Source organism: Erinaceus europaeus, chromosome X (genome assembly GCF_950295315.1).
Source record: "Erinaceus europaeus chromosome X, mEriEur2.1, whole genome shotgun sequence".
In the NCBI taxonomy this organism is placed as follows: Eukaryota; Metazoa; Chordata; class Mammalia; order Eulipotyphla; family Erinaceidae; genus Erinaceus; species Erinaceus europaeus.
This window is the reverse complement of record NC_080185.1, coordinates 1,560,432-1,577,303: the sequence shown is the minus strand read 5'-3', so window position 1 is coordinate 1,577,303 and position 16,872 is coordinate 1,560,432. Positions and strand designations below refer to the sequence as shown.

The following is a 16,872-nucleotide window of genomic DNA, read 5'->3' as shown; positions in this document are numbered from 1 at the left end:
GCGCACTTGCTTCCGACGGCGGACCAGACGGACGGATGGAGGAACCTGTGGACATGGCGGAGGCTGAGGCGAGCTCGGCTGCAGCCCAAGAGGCCAAGCCCGACGCGAAGACTTTGCAGATCCTCCGAGACATGGCCAACCGCCTGCGCATCCGCTCCATCAGAGCCTCATGCGCTTCGAGCTCCGGGTGAGCGCTCCCCCTGGCCACACGAGGCCCAGGCGTCTGAGGGGACGGGCCTCGGGGCGCGGCGCGGTCCTCCTCCCGCCGCCGTTCGGGCTGTGGGGCTCAGTGGGCCCCTGCCCGTTTCCGTGGGCGCCTCGAGTGGGTGGGTGACCGGGGCGTCGAGGCGGGTCAGGAGCGGGACGAGCGCGGCAGGGCCGGGCCCGAGTGGGCGCGGACGGCGCCTCCCGGCGGTTGGAGGGAGGGAGTGTGCGGGGCGCGGAGCCCGGGGCCAGGCGGGGTCGTCTCCCTTTGCTCCCCGTCAGTTTTCTGGTTTTTTTCGGGGGGGGGGGTGAGCCTGCCTCGAAACAGACTCGCCCCCGAAAAAAAGAGTTGCGGTGCGAGTGGCGCTCGGCCTGCGTGGTCGGCCGTCAAGGTGGCGTCCGGAGGGCCCCCGGGTGGTGGTGCTCCCCTGCTCCGCCTCGCCCCTCCCCGTTTGCTGCGCGTGGTCCCAGACCGGGGCTCGGCTCGCGGCGGCCGTTTCCCTCCCCCCCCTTCCTTTGTCTGGAGCCCAGGGCCCGGGTTCTAGTCCCCAGGCGCTCCCCGCGAGGAGGACGTCTATGGCGGCGGGGCGGGGCGGGGCCCGAGGAGGCCCGAGCAGGGTGGGAAAAGCCGGGTTCGGAGGCTCCCCCCCCCCCCCCCGCTTTTTCTCCCGGTCAAGCTTCGCCGGCTCTTCGCGAGCTGGCGCCGCCGCGGACCCGCCTTCGGCCGGCCGCTGAGGGGGAGGGGTGCCGGCGCGGGGCGCCCCCGTGTGGCGGAGAGCGAGCGGGTGCACGCGGCGCGGCGTGCGCTTCCCCGGCTGGGGGCGGGTCTCCGGGAGGCCATCTTGCTCCGCTCCTGCTTGGGGGGACGCGCCACCGCGCGGGGGGGGGGGGGCGCCGCCTGGGGGAGGGGCCGCCGTGCGGGGGAGGGGGGGCGCCGCCTGGGGGCGGGGCGGGGGGGGGACACCGCCTGGAGGGGGGGGCGCCGCCTGGGGGAGGGGCCGCCGCGCGGGGGAGGGGCCCCGCCCCGGAGCACGGCCCACCTGCCCTCTTGGTTTCTCTCTGCCTGTCAAATAAAACGGGGGGGGGGTGGGGGGCTAGCCGACACCGGCCCCCAGCGATTATCCTGGCGGCTCTGAAAAGAGAGCAAGGGGGGGCTGGGCGGTGGCGCAAAGCGCAAGGACCTGCGTAAGGATCCCGGTTCGAGCCCCCGCTCCCCACCTGCAGGGGAGTCGCTTCCCAGGCGGTGAAGCAGGTCTGCAGGTGTCTGTCTTTCTCTCTCCCTCTCTGTCTTCCCCTCCTCTCTCCATTTCTCTCGGTCCTAGCCAACAACGACATCAATAACAACAACAATAATAACTACAACAATGAAAAAACAAGGGCAACAAAAGGAAAAAATAAATCTTATTTTTTAAAAAGAAAGAGGAAGGCTCCTGCGTCCCTGCATCACCATCTGCGGGGCGCCGCCCTCCAGCGGAGGCCAGGGGCTTGGCGTGATCCTAGCCAAGGTGGTGGTTTGGTTTGGTTTTGTCTCTTTTCAGATGACCGCTTTAGTTGGTTTTGTTCCCCATGCCACCTCGTTTTGTGCTGTGCTCATCTTGATTTTGTTGTTGAGTTCACCACAAATGAGCACACTGTAAACTCCCTTTTTTTGAGAGTGCGCCAAAAGTTGGACCTGGCCTCCTGTGTACCTGTTCCCGGGGACCCATCCCCCTGCTCGGCTTGTTGCTGGGGCTTTGGTTTTGTTCGGGAGGTGCACCACACCATGTCTGGAGTTCTGGCTGCCCCCACTTACTGCCAGGGATCAGACCCCCCCACACCCCACTGAGCCATGACCCAGGAATCTCCTTTTCTGATGTCAGCTTTTACGAGCTGTGTCTTTTCCTCCACACTGCTTTTGCTGCATTCCATGATTTCTGTGATCTTCACTTAAAAAAAAAATTAACATTTATTTTTATTTACTTATTGGATAGAGAGAGAAATTGAGAGGGAGGGGGAAATAGACGGAAATAGACATCTGCAGCCCTGCCTCACCACTTGTAAAGCTTTCCCCCTGCAGGTGGGGACCAGGGGATTTGAACCCCGGTCTTTGCACACTGTAATGTGTGCACTTAACGAGGTACACCACCTCCTGGTCCCTACCATAGTCGGTGTTTTTTTGTTTGGTTTTTTTACCAGAGCTCTGTTCAGCTCTGGTTTGTGGTGGTGGTGGTGCAGGGGATTGAACCTGGGACTCTGGAGCCTCAGGCATGAGAGTCTCTTTGCAGAACCATCATGCTGCCCATCTTCCTTGTCTTCACTTTTTGTATGTTCCATTTCCAGTTCTGCTTTGTGATTTGTTGCTCTAGAGTGTCTTTTTTACCACCAGTTTGTGGATTTTCCTGTTTGCTTTCTGTTACTGATTTACAGCTTCACTCTGTTTGGACAGGGACGGTGTTTTCAGCCTGGGCTGTGTCATTAAAAGGATTCTGTGCATCCATTTAAGACTCGAATATGGGGTCTGGGTGGTGGCACACCTGGCTGAGTGCACATGTTACAATGCACGAGGACCTGGGTTCAAGCCCCCATTCCCCACCTGCAGGGGGAAAGCTTTGTGAGTGGTAAAGCAGGGCTGCAGGTGTCTCTCTGTCTCTCTCCCTCTCCATCTCTCCCTTCTCAATTTCTGGCTGTCTCTATCCAATAAATAGAATTTATTTTCTTAAAGACCTGCACATGTTTGCAGGGTTTTTTTTTCAGAATTTTTTTCTTGCCATGCAGGCTTTTTTATTGTCTTTACTTATTGGATAGACAGCCAGAAATTGGGAGAGAAGAGGGAAATAGAGATGGAGGGAGACTAGAGACACCTGCAGCCCTGTTCCACTATTCTTTAAGCTTTCCCCTGCAGGTGGGAACCCGGGGCTCGAAGCCGGGTCCCTGTGCACTATAACATGTGTGCTCAATCGGGTGCACCACCTCCTGGCCCCATTTGCAGTTCTTTACTTGTTTTGCTTCCTTCTTCAAAGTTAATGATGGCTTGCATCTTCCCGAGAGCCCTTGAACAACTCTTCAATCTAAATCACGCTGGGAGGGGATACACTTAAGGCGAGAGCGAGTTCTACGTCTTCATTCTCTTGTGAAACTAGAAAATCAAGGTTGTGAATACACATTAGTTGGGCCTAACCACTTTCTCTCCTCATCATAGGTGCAGGGTTGTGGGACTTGAGTTTGTACCCTTCCTTCCATGATTAATGAAGGGTTGGCTAGGGTTCACACAGACTAAGAATGGCAGGTATTATTTCATCATTCAGCAAGGACTTTGAATTATTCTACCAGGAACAGCTTGTCCCCTCGCCCCTTCCTCTGCTAACCACAAATTTGTTTGTCTGTTGTTGTTTGTTTTGGGGAATTAAAAAAATTTTTTTCTTACTTACTATTGCATAGAGACAAAAGAGAAATTGAGAGGGGAGGGGGAGATAGACCTACAGCCCTACTTCTCCACTCACAAAGCTTCCCCCCCGCAGGTGGGGACCAGGGGCTTGAACCCGGGTCCTTGCGCACCTTAATGTGTGCGCTCAACCAGGTGCGCCACCACCTGGCCCCTGCGGTTGTCTTTTTGTTTGGTTTCTTTTTGATTTTACATTTAAGTGAGATTAAGCAGTCCGTCTTTCTTTGTCTGCCTTGTTTCACTTGGTGGAACACCCTCAGCGTTGAATTGAAACAGGCGAGAGCAACATCTGGTCTTCCAGACTGGAGTCACTGGGTGAGCTTGCCCGGATTCTAGCACTCTGCAGTATGCTGCTGCTGCAGCAGCAGAGGGCCCTCTTAGGAGTCTTGATCGCCAAAAAGGAGGGAGGGGAGGCTGTGAGGATGAGCATGGGGGCCACAGCCTTGCACAGCTTTCCCTCAGCTGGGCTCTTCCAAGCCGGGGTGAAGTGATTGCTGCCGACTCACTGGGCTGGGAGAATGACTTGTGCTGTCTCTGCCTTGCAGCCACCCCACATCGTGCAGCAGCGCTGCTGAGATCATGTCTGTGCTCTTCTTCCATGTCATGAGATACAAGCAGGCAGACCCGGAGAGCCCGGACAACGACCGATTCATCCTCTCCAAGGTGAGCCACCAATAGGAGCAGGGGGGTAACTCGGTGCCCGAGGGCATCCGTGAGGGTCTGATGGCGACAATAAGAGCGTCTGTGCCAGCAGAATAGTACTTTATGTTCGTGTGTGCGCGCACTCTCTCTGTCTCTCACACAGCTCGTGCGTGAGCCCCCAAGCTTGCTTCTGGCACTACGTCAAGAAATCATCTTGGGGGGCAGCGGTGGGACAACTGGTAGAGCACACAAATTGCCATGCACCCAGGTTCAAGCCCCCAGCCCCCACCTGCAGAAGAAGAGAGTGCTGCAGATGTCTCTTCTTCTTTTTCTCTCTGAGATCCCAAATTCAGTCCCAGCACCACTACAAGACAGAGCTGAGCGGTGCTCTGGTTGCCAAAAACCAGGCAAACTGAGCAAGTGTAGGTGCACAAGCCATGGCGCGAGTGTTTGGATCTCTGGTTTAAAGGAGGACAAGTGTGTCGACTGTCCCCTGACCACTCAGATAGCCTGACTCCTCAGCCATGGAGGGTGAGAGCGCTTCCTGACGTGCGCCACCTGCTGGGCACTACTTAGCGCCAGCGTGTGTGCAGAGACCAGGTTTAGGCAGCAGGTGCAATTGGGAGAGAGAAGGCACGCAGAATGGGTGGTTCTGACGGGGACGGAGTGAGGAGAGGCCCACGGAGATGGGACTGTGTGCCCTGGATCTACAGGGGTGGGGAGGGAAGGGCACTAGTTGGATCTGCCTGACAGCAGTGTCACCCTGAAGCTGTGCCAGCCCTCATTAACCCCTTGTCTCTTTTACAGAGACTGTCATTTGTTGAGGTGGCAACCAAATGGGTCGGACAAGGACTGGGAGTGGCATGCGGGATGGCATACACTGGCAAGTACTTTGACAAGGCCAGGTAAGGCACTTACCCAGAAACTACTTTCCCACCACACCCCTGGCACTTCATGAAGATGGTCGTTACTCTAAAAGGTCAGGTGTCCGTGGGTTTGAGTGGCCAAGAACTGGCTTTCTAGAAACTGCTCTCACAGCCCTGGCTGGGTGCTGAGTGCTGGCTGCAGTGCAGAAGCCGCTCTCTGGGGCCAGCGAGGAAGCTGTCTTGCATGGTTGGCCTGCTTTGCCATGTGTGTAACCCAGGTCCAAGCACAGGCCCCGCAGCACTGAAGGATTCTTCGGTGCTGTGGTATCTTTCTGCCTCTCGCACCATCTCAAAGAGCCAGCCTACAGCAGTGAAACCCCAATGACAAAAAACGGAAGGATCCTGGTTTCTGGGGCCTCAGATCCTTTCTATGAGAAGCTGCTTGCAGGCCCCATGCCCGTGAGCCTCGCTGTAGAGTAAGCAAAGACACTGACAGCCAAAGCTCACGGACAGGTGGCACCTTGCTGGCACACAGTACAGTGCCGGCGGGCTGGAGAGCCAGTGGCTTGGCCTTGGTGTGCGTGTTTGACTCCGTAACTCCCCACATGGTGCTGCGTGCGCTGCTCGGCGCCTGTTCTCTCTGAGCTTGACGGCTTTCCTGCTCTTGGCTCCAGTAGCTTATGTCCCGTGGCTGGTCGTCGTGCCTGAAGCTCTGCTTCAGCTTGGCCGCGAGGCCCGGGTGGTGTTCAGTTGATATGCGTGTCTCATGCTTCTGCTGCGGAGGAGTTGACTGTTTACAGCAGACCAGGTGCTGCTCCGGTGGGCTGTTTGGATGTGTGGCTATTGTTACATCTGTAAGGCCAGAAATGGAAGACACTGATGCTTAGTGAGTTACGGAGCTTCCCAAGAGACGGAATGTAAGAAGCACTTGGGTGCTCTTGGTGGTCAGCCTAGACGCCCCTTTCCAGCTGGACCTGGAGTGCAGGTGCTTCCTCTGTTGGTGGGGCTTGGGCTGAAGTGACCAGCACCACAGTCTTGGGGAGCAGGGGCTCTAGCAGTCTGTGCCTCTTGCCTCTGTGTCACTCTGTAAAATGCGCCTGCGCAAGGCCCAGGTGCAGGGTTCTAACCTCTGGGCTTGCCGCAGCTACCGCGTGTACTGCCTCATGGGAGATGTGGAGTCCTCAGAGGGCTCCGTCTGGGAGGCCCTGGCCTTTGCCTCCTACTACAATCTGGACAACCTGGTAGCCATCTTCGATGTGAACCGCCTGGGCCACAGCTGCACTTTGCCCCTCGAGCACTGCATTGAACTCTACCAGAAGCGCTGTGAAGCCTTTGGGTATGTGGGGCTGCACCGGGAGCGTTGCTGTCTTTCTGTTCCCTCCTCCCTCCGCCTGGTAACCTGGGGCCCTCCTCACGTGCAGGTGGAACACTTACGTGGTGGACGGCCGCGATGTGGAAGCACTGTGCGAGGTGTTCTGGCAGGCAACCCAGGTGAAGAACAAGCCCACTGCCGTGGTGGCCAAGACCTTCAAGGGCCGAGGCCTCCCAAGTAAGCAGGGACAACTGACGCTGGGGCGGGCACCAGAGCTGCCCCACAGAGTTGCCGGGGCCTCTACTCGGGCCAGAGGTACCTGCTCAGGGTGGGGAGTGGGGGTGCTCCTAGTGCAGGAGAGCAATCCCAGCAGCCCCAGAGGGCGCTGTGCAGGGGGGCTGGGGCAGCAGGGACTGGGGGTGGGGCCTCCTGCACTTTGGGTCTGACAGAGCTGTCTGTCTCAGGAGAAATGGTGGCAGGCGTTGCGTTGCCACTTTAGCTAAGACTGCCTCCTCCCTGAAGCAGTCCGAAGACTGAAGGCTGTGGTGACCAATGTGCCCCTGCCTTTCCGACAGACACCCTCCCGCCACCACAGAGCCATCCGTAGTCAGTGGCTCCCTAACTGGGCGCCGCCTCCCAGCCAGTCTCCACATGGCTCCTGTGGTACAGGGGCAAGGGTCTCGGGCCCCTGCCTCCCCCACAGTCGGTGGGCACCAACTCCTCTCGTAAGCCTGTGTCCAGGCTGTCGGGATTGCAGTGGCACCTCAGGTTTCCCGAGCCAGGGTCTTGCTTCCGTGAGTCCTCAGCCAACATCGTTGCCATAGAATGTCTTGCTGGTGAGCTACATCTGGAGTGGTCTGGCTGGCTTTGTTGCAGGTGTTGAGGATTCAGAGAACTGGCACGGAAAGCCTATGCCAAAAGAGAGAGCAGATGCGATCATCAAGCTGATTGAGAGCCAGATCGAAACCAACCGCAATCTGGATCCAAAGCCTCCTATTGAGGATTCACCAGTTGTCAACATCACTGACATAGAAATGACCTCTGCGCCTGCTTACAATGTTGGCGACAAGGTATGCCGAGGGTGCGTGATGGGGGCGGTCCGGCATCCGCTGCCTAGCTGCAGGCCTCTTCCCTTCATCCCTGCTCCACAAATGAAGCAGCTAGGTCTGTGACACTGAGCGGAAGGTTGTGAGCAGTAAAGATGGGTCTACTACCTTCTCTCTCTGCCACCTTGATATCTCCTCGCCTTACACTGCAGCATCCACTGTGTGAGTACAACGAATACCTTGGCAGTGCAGTACACAGTAACACTTTAGCTGTTCACAGCCTTCAGATGAGCAGTGTGACTCCGAGGATCGGAGCCTACAGAAACAGCTGTGCAAGCAGGCAGAGAGGGATATCGGAAGGAATGGTGACTGCCAGTGGTGACCTAATGAAGGCACGGAGCAGGAGACGGCATGCGTGGGGTCCTAGGTTCAGTCCCTGGTGGTGCTAGAGCTTAGAGCAGTCGCCTGGGCGTGGGTGTGGGCGCGGGTGTGTATGTATGGATGTATGTATGAGAGAGAGAAACAAGTTTAGAAGTAAATCTTAAAAAATAAACTTAAAAATAACATAGATTATATTACTACTTGTGTGTAGGAAATCTTGTGGGAAATAATAGATTATTTAAAAGCACTGAAGAGCATATTTGGAGAAATTACACCAAATTGAAGTACTTCTTTCTAGAGAATGCCATGGAACTCAGTTTTTCAAGAGAGGCTTTTTGTTTTTGTTTTTCTTTCCATAAATAGGAAAACCTTGATAAAGCAGGTCAGTTCATAAAAATGTAATGAGGTTTTTTTGGTTTTCTTTTGCCTCCAGGATTATCACTGGGGCTCAATGCCTACACTATGCATCCACTGCTCCTGGTAGCCATTTTTCCATTTGTTGTTCTTGCTGCTGTTGGATAGGACAGAGAGGGGGAGAGAAAGACAGACACCTGCAGACCTGCTTTACCACTTGTGAAGCGACCCCCCTGCAGGTGGGGACCCAGGGGCTTGAACCGGGAGCCTTGCACTGGTCCTTGTGCTTTGTACTATGTGCATTTAGCCCAGTGTGCCACTGCCTGGCCTCCACGTAATGAGTTTTTATTTATTTTATTTTATTTTACCAGGGCACTACTCAGCTCTGGTTTATGGTGGTGTGGGGGATTGAACCTGAGACTTGGGAGCCTCAGCAGGAGAGTCTGCATTGCATAACTGTTACGTTGTCTACCCCTTGTAATGAGTTTTTATGTCGGATCGCGTTAATACTGAAGTCCAAGAATTGGCTGTGTGAAATGCTAATGCAGTCATAGACAAGCTGTAAGCTAGTGGCTTAAACAATAAATGTAAATTAGCCATCAGAAGAGATGAACACAGACACAGAGAACCTTCAGGGGATTCGGAGAAGACTGCAGATGTATGCTAACAGGCATGACAACCTGTAAAAGGAAATGGATGTTAACTGGGGCATTCATGAGATACCAAGTGTGACTTGAAAAGAAAACAGAAAACTCAGGTTAATCAACAGCCATAGAAGAACTTGAGAAAACTGGCCAGGAAGTGTACCACCAAAGGGCTAGACTGACTATATTGCAGGAGCGAATTATTTTACTTGTCCAAACCTTGAATGAAAATGACAAAAGTGTCATTTTAGTTTGCTTACAGAGCCAATAGTTTGTGTGTCTTTCTCTCTCTTCTCTCTCCTTGTATCTCTGTCATATTGACTTATTTAAAGTAGTTTTTGTTTTTTAAAAATGTTTTGTCTTATATTATTTTTTATTTATTTTCCCTTTTGTTGCCCTTGTTGTTTTTTGTTGTAGTAGTTATTGTTATTAATGTCATTGTTGGATAGGACAGAGAGAAATGGAGAGAGGAAGGGAAGATGGGGAGAGAAAGATAAGACACCTCCAGACCTGCTTCACCGCCTGGGAAGTGATTCCCCTGCAGGTGGGGAGCCGGGGGCTCAAACTGGGATCCTTACAACCGGTCCTTGCACTTTGCCTGCTGTGCTACTGCCCAACTCCCAGTAAAAGGTTTTTTTTTTTTTTTAAGATTGTTAGTTCAGGGCCAGAAAAATAGCTCACTCAGATAGTGTGCTTTGCCGTACTGGATAGTTTGATGCTAGTTCAAGCCCAGACCCTGTTGCACTTGAAGTTTTGGTTCTTTCCCTCTTTGTCTGTCTCTGAAAACATTGGCTCAGCAGTGACACTCTAGCGGCAACAGTTAAAGGGAGAGCTAGTTAGTGGTTCTATAAAACGTCCTCTCAGAAATCCTTTCTAACAGTCTGCTGTTTGGGCTCTTGTAGATAGCTACTCGAAAAGCGTGTGGCTTGGCTCTGGTTAAATTGGGCCATGCCAACGACAGAGTTGTGGTGCTGGATGGCGACACCAAGAACTCCACCTTCTCCGAGTTGTTCAAGAAGGAGCACCCTGAGCGCTTCATTGAGTGTTTCATTGCTGAGCAAAACATGGTATGTGCTTTGGGGGTGACCCTCTTGGCTTTTCTCAGCTGCCTGGGCCTGGCCCACTACACCAGAGGACTGCCCCCCTTTGCAAAACTATAGAAGGTAACTCCAGGGAAACACATGGAAAGGAGTCAGGCTTCTAGGGCTGCTGAGAGGGTTGTGGTAGAGAGAGAGGGCAGTGGTCTAGAGCTGGGGAGCACAGCCACCTAACACCAGAACTCTGGGCCTGAAGCACTTGAATTCCCTGGTCTCCAGGAGGTCCACAACTAGGCACTGGCATGGCCCTCTGGGGGCTGAGAGGCTAGGAGATCTACAAGAGAGTGCTTTTTTTCCTCTCTTCTTGGGATGCTTTGGGCTAGTCACCACAGTAGTAACCAAGCATAGCGCCATGGCCTGGGCCAGAGCACCCAGGTTGAAGGTGCCACTTCCTGAGACAAAACTGATGGGGACCGCTGGCAACAAGACAGATGATGCCAGCTAGATTATCTGTCCCCAAAGATGTATACTCTCTCAGCCCCTGATTGGCTTTTTGGTGCCAGGGATCAAACCAAGGACCTCACACAGGCCAAGCATGGAGTCTGTCACTGACTTATATCCCCAGCCTGACTTCTTTTTTCTAAACTACATATCCTGCTTAGATTCAAGTTAATGTTAGAATTTGAATAATTGTAAAGGATGTAATTTCCTGTATTTTGAAGTTTTTGACATTTTAAATTAATCCTCAACTCATGCAATTAGCGATCTTGTGGTGGAGGTCTTTATTTGGCAGGAGTTAAGTTATGTGGTTTCTTGTTTCCATTTCATTTCCTAAGCACCGATAGCCATAAAACCCCTGAACATTTTATTGGTGTGTACTACAAAACTACCTACACACTCACGCATTGCATTTTTTCTTAAGCCTATATGCCTTCGAACACTACAAGTTTTTCTTCTGGGTTAAGCTGTGGTTATAATTGCTAGGCTGTTTATTAATAGATAAATATAACTTAAATGAAACAATATTCAGGACAAAGTCTATTCCTATCTTCATGTTGTAAGTGCTTAAGACCTTACCCATATAAGTAAGCAGGCAAGAAGGAGAAAAGTTTTGTTGTAGGGACATCATTTGATTCTTTGAAGTCCTTCCTAGTTGTAAGCAAATATCACACTGATCTTTCTTCTAAACTAGCTCATTTGTGAAAAATCACTGAGAGATTATAGTTCCACTAGGTTTTCAATTTTACTGGGAAAAAATGGTGAAATATCTGACCCACAAAATCTGAGTTTGTGGCTTTCTGTGATTACTTCAGTTGTCTTTGTGTTTCTGTCTGGAGACTTTAGCTCTGAGATGTTTCCTGATTGTAATCCCAGTAGGGGGAGGGTAGCTAGAAGGTACTGTTTAGGGAACTCCCTGGCAGACTTTGACATCAGTCACAGCCCTGTCCCTCTGGAAGGTCATTTAGGAGGTGTTCGCATTCTGGCTTATGTGTGGCCGGCCGTGGGAAGGAGCGTCATTAGCACAGTGCACTCAGTGGTGCCCACGGGCCCTGCGACCCACCCGCATTTGCATGGGGAAGAGGAGATAGGTGAGCTGGGCACATTGGGCCAGTGACCCTTGGGTAGATGCTGCAGGCACCACTCTTTACATCCTATCCCTCAGGAGGATAAGGGGGAAGGGAGTGCAAAAGGTTCAGGGAGATTGGTATGGAAGGAGGACCCAGCATTCCAAGCTGCCTGAGTGGCGTTTAAAGGTGCCAGTCAGCAGGTGAGTCCTGTTTCTGCCTGGTTTGCCAGGTTGAGTCTCCAGGTAAGCACGAGTGGGGAGAGGCCAGGTGCTTCTCTCCCCCGGGTGGGAGGGTATGGGAGCTGGGTGCTAGCTACCTTTCTTGCGTTACAGGTGAGTGTGGCACTGGGTTGCACCACCCGTGGGCGAACCGTCGCTTTTGCCAGCTCCTTCTCTGCTTTTCTGACCCGAGCATTCGATCAGCTCCGCATGGGTGCTCTCTCGGAATCCAATGTCAACCTCATTGGCTCCCACTGCGGGGTGTCCATAGGTATGAGTCTCCTGCGCCTCGCCTCTGCAGCCCTTTGCTGGGCAGTGCTGAGGGGGTGTGCCCCCAGTGCATTTGAGTCCAGAGCATCCCCTTGTCACTAAATTGCTGAGAGGCCAGATTGCTCTACAAGCTCCGCCGGCTCTGAGCAACAAAGGAGCGAGTCTTGGAGTTACTCCACAGTACCCCTCCATTAGTGGGGAACACATCCCAGAATCCCTTTCTGCCTTGGTCATGGGCACACGGCAGTGAGGGCCCCAACACTGGGTCCCAGGCGAGGCAGCCTGCTAGGCCACACTCCCTTCCTACTGGAAGAGCTAGGCTGCCCCCAGGCTCTGCGGGGCTTTTCTTATCCTGTGGTGTTGGCTCACCAGAAGCTAACCATACCCGAGTTACAACAGTGTACGTCAAGAGGTCCCGGGATGTCTGTTAGTCAGCTGCTTTGAGAGGGCAGTGGGGGTGACTCCGACTGTAACTAGAATGGTGGTCTTGGCCTCTGAGCAGGACAATAGGGCAGGAATTGCTGCTACTCCTTCACAGAGAGCGCTCCCTGTTGGGTCCTGCTGATGTTTGTGCTGCCACTGTATTGTCTCAGGTGAAGACGGCCCCTCCCAGATGGCCCTGGAGGACCTGGCCATGTTCCGAGCTATTCCTAACTGCACCATCTTCTACCCGAGTGACGCGGTGTCCACTGAGTATGCTGTCTTCCTGGCAGCCAAGACCAAGGTATTTGCAACGGGTTCGAGTTCTGACGAAAAAGCCTTCTGGGCTTAGCCACTAGCTCAGTCCCGATGTTTACGGTTTTGTTTGTTTTCTCAGCACAGAGGTACCAAATATTCATTATAGCTTTGGTTACAAGATGGAGATGGGGGAAGAAAGAGAAAGTGACAAGAGGGAGAGAGACACCCTCCCCTTCTCCGCCTCTCTATATAGAGATAGATACACATCCAAAATAAGTACTAGGACAATAATGATAAAATATATTACTCAAAGGATTGAACAGGATGGCCTGGTCAGCTTGACAGTGGGAACAGCACCAGGCTCCGCAGCGTGCTCTAGGCTGACTTGGTGCTGCCTGGGCTGTCTGCCACTGGTGCTTCTGTCTCTGCTGGGACCTCTTCGCTACCACTTGTGCTTTGGAGGTTTTTGTTGGAATCTGTCATCTGGTTCTCTTATGGTTGCTCTGGTTTCCACTTGCGCTCTAGGGGATGTGCTTCATTAGAACCAGCCGTCCAGAAACTGCGGTTCTTTACACCCCACAGGATAGCTTCGCAGTTGGGCAGGCCAAGGTAAGACTTCGGCTTCCTGGGAGTCGGGCTGTAGCGCAACGGGTTAAGCGCAGGTGGCGCAAAGCACAAGGACCGGCAGAAGGATCCCGGTTCGAACCCCGGCTCCCCACCTGCAGGGGAGTCGCTTCACAGGCGGTGAAGCAGGTCTGCAGGTGTCTGTCTTTCTCTCCCCCTCTCTGTCTTCCCCTCCTCTCTCCATTTCTCTCTGTCCTATCCAACAACGACAACAACAATAATAACTACAACAATAAAACAACAAGGGCAACAAAAGGGAATAAATAAATAAAATAAATATTTAAAAAAAAAAAAAAAAAAAAAAGACTTCGGCTTCCCAGGGGTGTCCCGTATCCCTACCCGAGATGGAATGCGTGAGGACAAGTGTGTCCTTGTCTGTCAGTGTTCCGTCACACCTTTCTCACGGTGACCTGTTGAGGAAGCAGAGGGACAATGCCTGCCGCCCAGATGTGCTCTGGAGGTGGAAAGCACACATTTTTTTTGTCTTTTGGGTACGATACCAGATTGTGCGCCACAGTGTCGACGACAAGGTCACGGTTATTGCAGCTGGAGTGACTCTCCATGAAGCCTTGCTAGCCGCTGACGAACTCGCCAGGAAAGGTCAGTTATTGCCGAACACAGGTGTCTGGTCTAGGGTGGGGGAGGGCCAGGACTGCTTTATGTCCCCAGACAGCCTTCTGTCCAGCTGACTCTGGTCACTGCTGCTGTCCTCTAGATATCGCTATTCGTGTCATCGACCTGTTCACAGTCAAACCTCTGGATGTGATCACCATTATCACCAGTGCCAAAGCCACAGGCGGACGTGTTGTCACCGTGGAGGACCACCACCCAGAAGGTGTGGGTCTGTGCCAGTGCACATTGGGCCCTTCAATTGCTGTCATGGGTAGGGAGGGGTTGTGAAAAGCTTCAGTTTTGAGAAGTTAGCAGTTTGCACACACCTCCCAAAGAAAGGTGGGATTCTTACCTGTCATAATTGGACAACCTACCAAGTGTGAAAAGGTGTGTGCACCGGGAGAAGGTTATCTTGGTAAATTGGATGGGCATTTTCTTTTTTTAAAAAATATATTTATTTATTCCCTTTTTTGCCCTTGTTTTTATTGTAGTTGTTGTTGTCATCGTTGTTGGATAGGACAGAGAGAAATGGAGAGAGGAGGGGTGGCAGGGGTAGACAAAGACAGACACCTGCAGACCTGCTTCACCGCCTGTGAAGCGACTCCCCTGCAGGTGGGGAGCTGGGGGCTCGAACTGGGATCCTTACCCTGTCCTTGTGCTTTGCGCCACCTGCACTTAACTTATTGCACTACCGCCTGACTCCCTGGATGGGCAGTTGCAAGGGTTCCAGGTTAGAGGGACCCTGGGCACATCTCACATGTCCACAGCCCTTTCCCAGCACCCCCAAGGAGCACTGTGTCTAGGGGTAATGCCAGGAAAAGGGCAAAACCCAGACCCTTGAGGACAAAAGGCACAGACTAGACGTCAGGAACCTTGACTTCTTTTGCTCCCTCCGAGGGGCCCAAGTGCCCCCTTCTCCAGCAGCAAGAAATCCCTCTTAGACTCAGTGCTCTCTACGATGCCAATCCTCTGTCAGCATTCCATCAAACTTCCCACCTGCCCCAGGGGGTGGAAATTAAGCTGTTCCTACCTGCAGTCCTAGCCCTTTTGAGATGGGAGGGGCCACTGGCCACCACCATGCACCAGCCGAGAACCACGCTGCAAGCTGACTGTCCTGAAACACAGGGCCTTGACTGACATTCTTTCCTGGGTCGTTGGGGGGTTCTTTATTTGATGTGTGAATTCATAGGCCTCCAGACTCACGGAGCCGTGGTTGGGAGTGCCCCTGCTGTGGGGGACAGAGCAGTTTGGAGATCAGCTTCCAAGGAACACTCTGGGCCACTGGGAAATGATTGTTCACCGAAGCAATACGGAGTGAGAGTGACTGGAAACCAGCAGGTTCAAGAGACTCTTAGGCCAAGTAGCCACTTGGAGACAGAGAGAGCCTCCTGTCCTTTGCTTCTTCCGCAGGTGGCATCGGAGAAGCCGTCTGTGCAGCTGTCGCCATGGAGCCTGACATTGTGGTTGAACAGCTGGCAGTGGTAGGAGTGCCTCGGAGCGGAAGGTCAAGTGAACTGCTGAATATGTTTGGGATCGGTGCCAGTCAGATCATACAGGCTGTGGAGAACCTTCTGGAGATGGACTAGAGAGCTTTTCAGCCCACAATGGAGGCTGCTGTCAGGCCGGCGCTAAGGCCTGCATTGTTTTACTGCTGTTCTTTTAAAAGTTAATGATCTTTCTATTCAGTCATAACTCCACACAGAGTTTGGAGGGAAGAAGTGAGTGTGCCATCTTAAGTGACAAGAGTTAACAAGAGCACTGTTGCTGGAATGTTAAGGTGCAGAAAATTGGGCTGGCAGGCAGCAGCAGGCCACAGCTTTGGGGTCAAGTGAGTTAGGGTGAAGTCGGTGGGCTGCGTGGCCAGGGTGTGTCACCCTGCGTGCTGTGAGTGGAGTGGGCCTGGAGATGCCCGCAATGTTTGCCTGCTTGAAGCATCAGTGAAAGCTTTTGAGGGGTCCTGTGCTGCATGTGAAGGGAGGACACGTTGACTCTAGTCCCCACACTGCCCTTGGGAAAGGGTCAAGTATCTGGTTTGCCCAGCCACCATACCAGCCTGCGAGCTACTGAGGATACTGGTTGAAGTTCATGTTAATAAAGCATTCAAAAGCAGCTGCTTTCGTTGGTGCCTTTCTTACATGGTTTGCTTCTCCCCTGACGAAACCTCTGTCCAGGGAAGTCTGGTCGCATCCTCCTAGCATCTGGAACCTGGTGGTTAACATACAAAGCCAAACAAATGGTTGAACAATCATGGACTTAAAGGCTGGAATAGTGCAGATGAAGAGTTGGGGGGGGGGGGGTTCCTCCATTTTGTAGATAGCTACTGTGCTTTATGCTGTGTGAGAACCCAGCTCCACTCATCAGGAAGCACCTAAGAGCCATCCCCACTCCCCAGTAGTCCCTGGCAGCAGCCAACCTGGGGTGGGCACTGCCAGTGGGTGCTCTGCACAGAAGTCATGTGGCAGATTGGAAGAAGAATGTCAGCAGGTGGCTCAGCTGGAGAGCCGGGGGTGAGGGGGCACGTGTTGCTTGCTTTGCCCTCGTTAGGCTGACAGGGCTCGTTCTAGCCTGGTCGCTCACTTCCAGTCGCTGCTTTCCTGGCCTGGGGAGACGTGGGCACTGCTGGCTGTTTCAGCACCCATACAGCTCGGCCAGTGGCTGCACAGTGGAGCGGGTCAGGGGGCTGCGCGCCCCTATGACCACATCTCCCAAAGGGACCCTGACCCTGAGAAGGCACTGCCTGCCCACCCTTCAGCCCCTGGCAGTGGCTCATCTATTATCTGGGGGTTCCTGCCTAGCCTCTGAATCAGACCCAGTAGTGGTCTCCGGGTCTAGCTGCACGGCGCATTGCCCTGGAGGGTCCTCACATGACGGCGGGAGCAGTGTCCATTCCTCTGGCGGTGAGAAGCCCACATCTTCTCCATCTCATCCACATTTGGGTCTCAGAAAATGTTAATGCGAATAAAGCTAAGATCTGCGGCCCCGCAGAGCTGAGATT

General features: G+C 53.3%; 1 protein-coding gene across 1 annotated transcript; it reads left to right on the top strand.

Annotated features, from left to right (window-relative positions):
* The first annotated feature begins 32 nt into the window (after positions 1-32).
* TKTL1 (transketolase like 1) lies at positions 33-15,986 on the top strand. Its single transcript, XM_060182575.1, has 13 exons — positions 33-187; positions 4,171-4,288; positions 5,075-5,172; positions 6,278-6,469; positions 6,555-6,682; positions 7,322-7,515; positions 9,773-9,937; positions 11,808-11,964; positions 12,557-12,687; positions 13,167-13,250; positions 13,769-13,865; positions 13,981-14,100; positions 15,288-15,986. Exons 1-13 carry the CDS (start codon positions 36-38, stop codon positions 15,461-15,463), a joined length of 1,812 nt encoding a protein of 603 aa, XP_060038558.1. The 5' UTR covers positions 33-35; the 3' UTR covers positions 15,464-15,986.
* Positions 15,987-16,872: the final 886 nt, after the last annotated feature.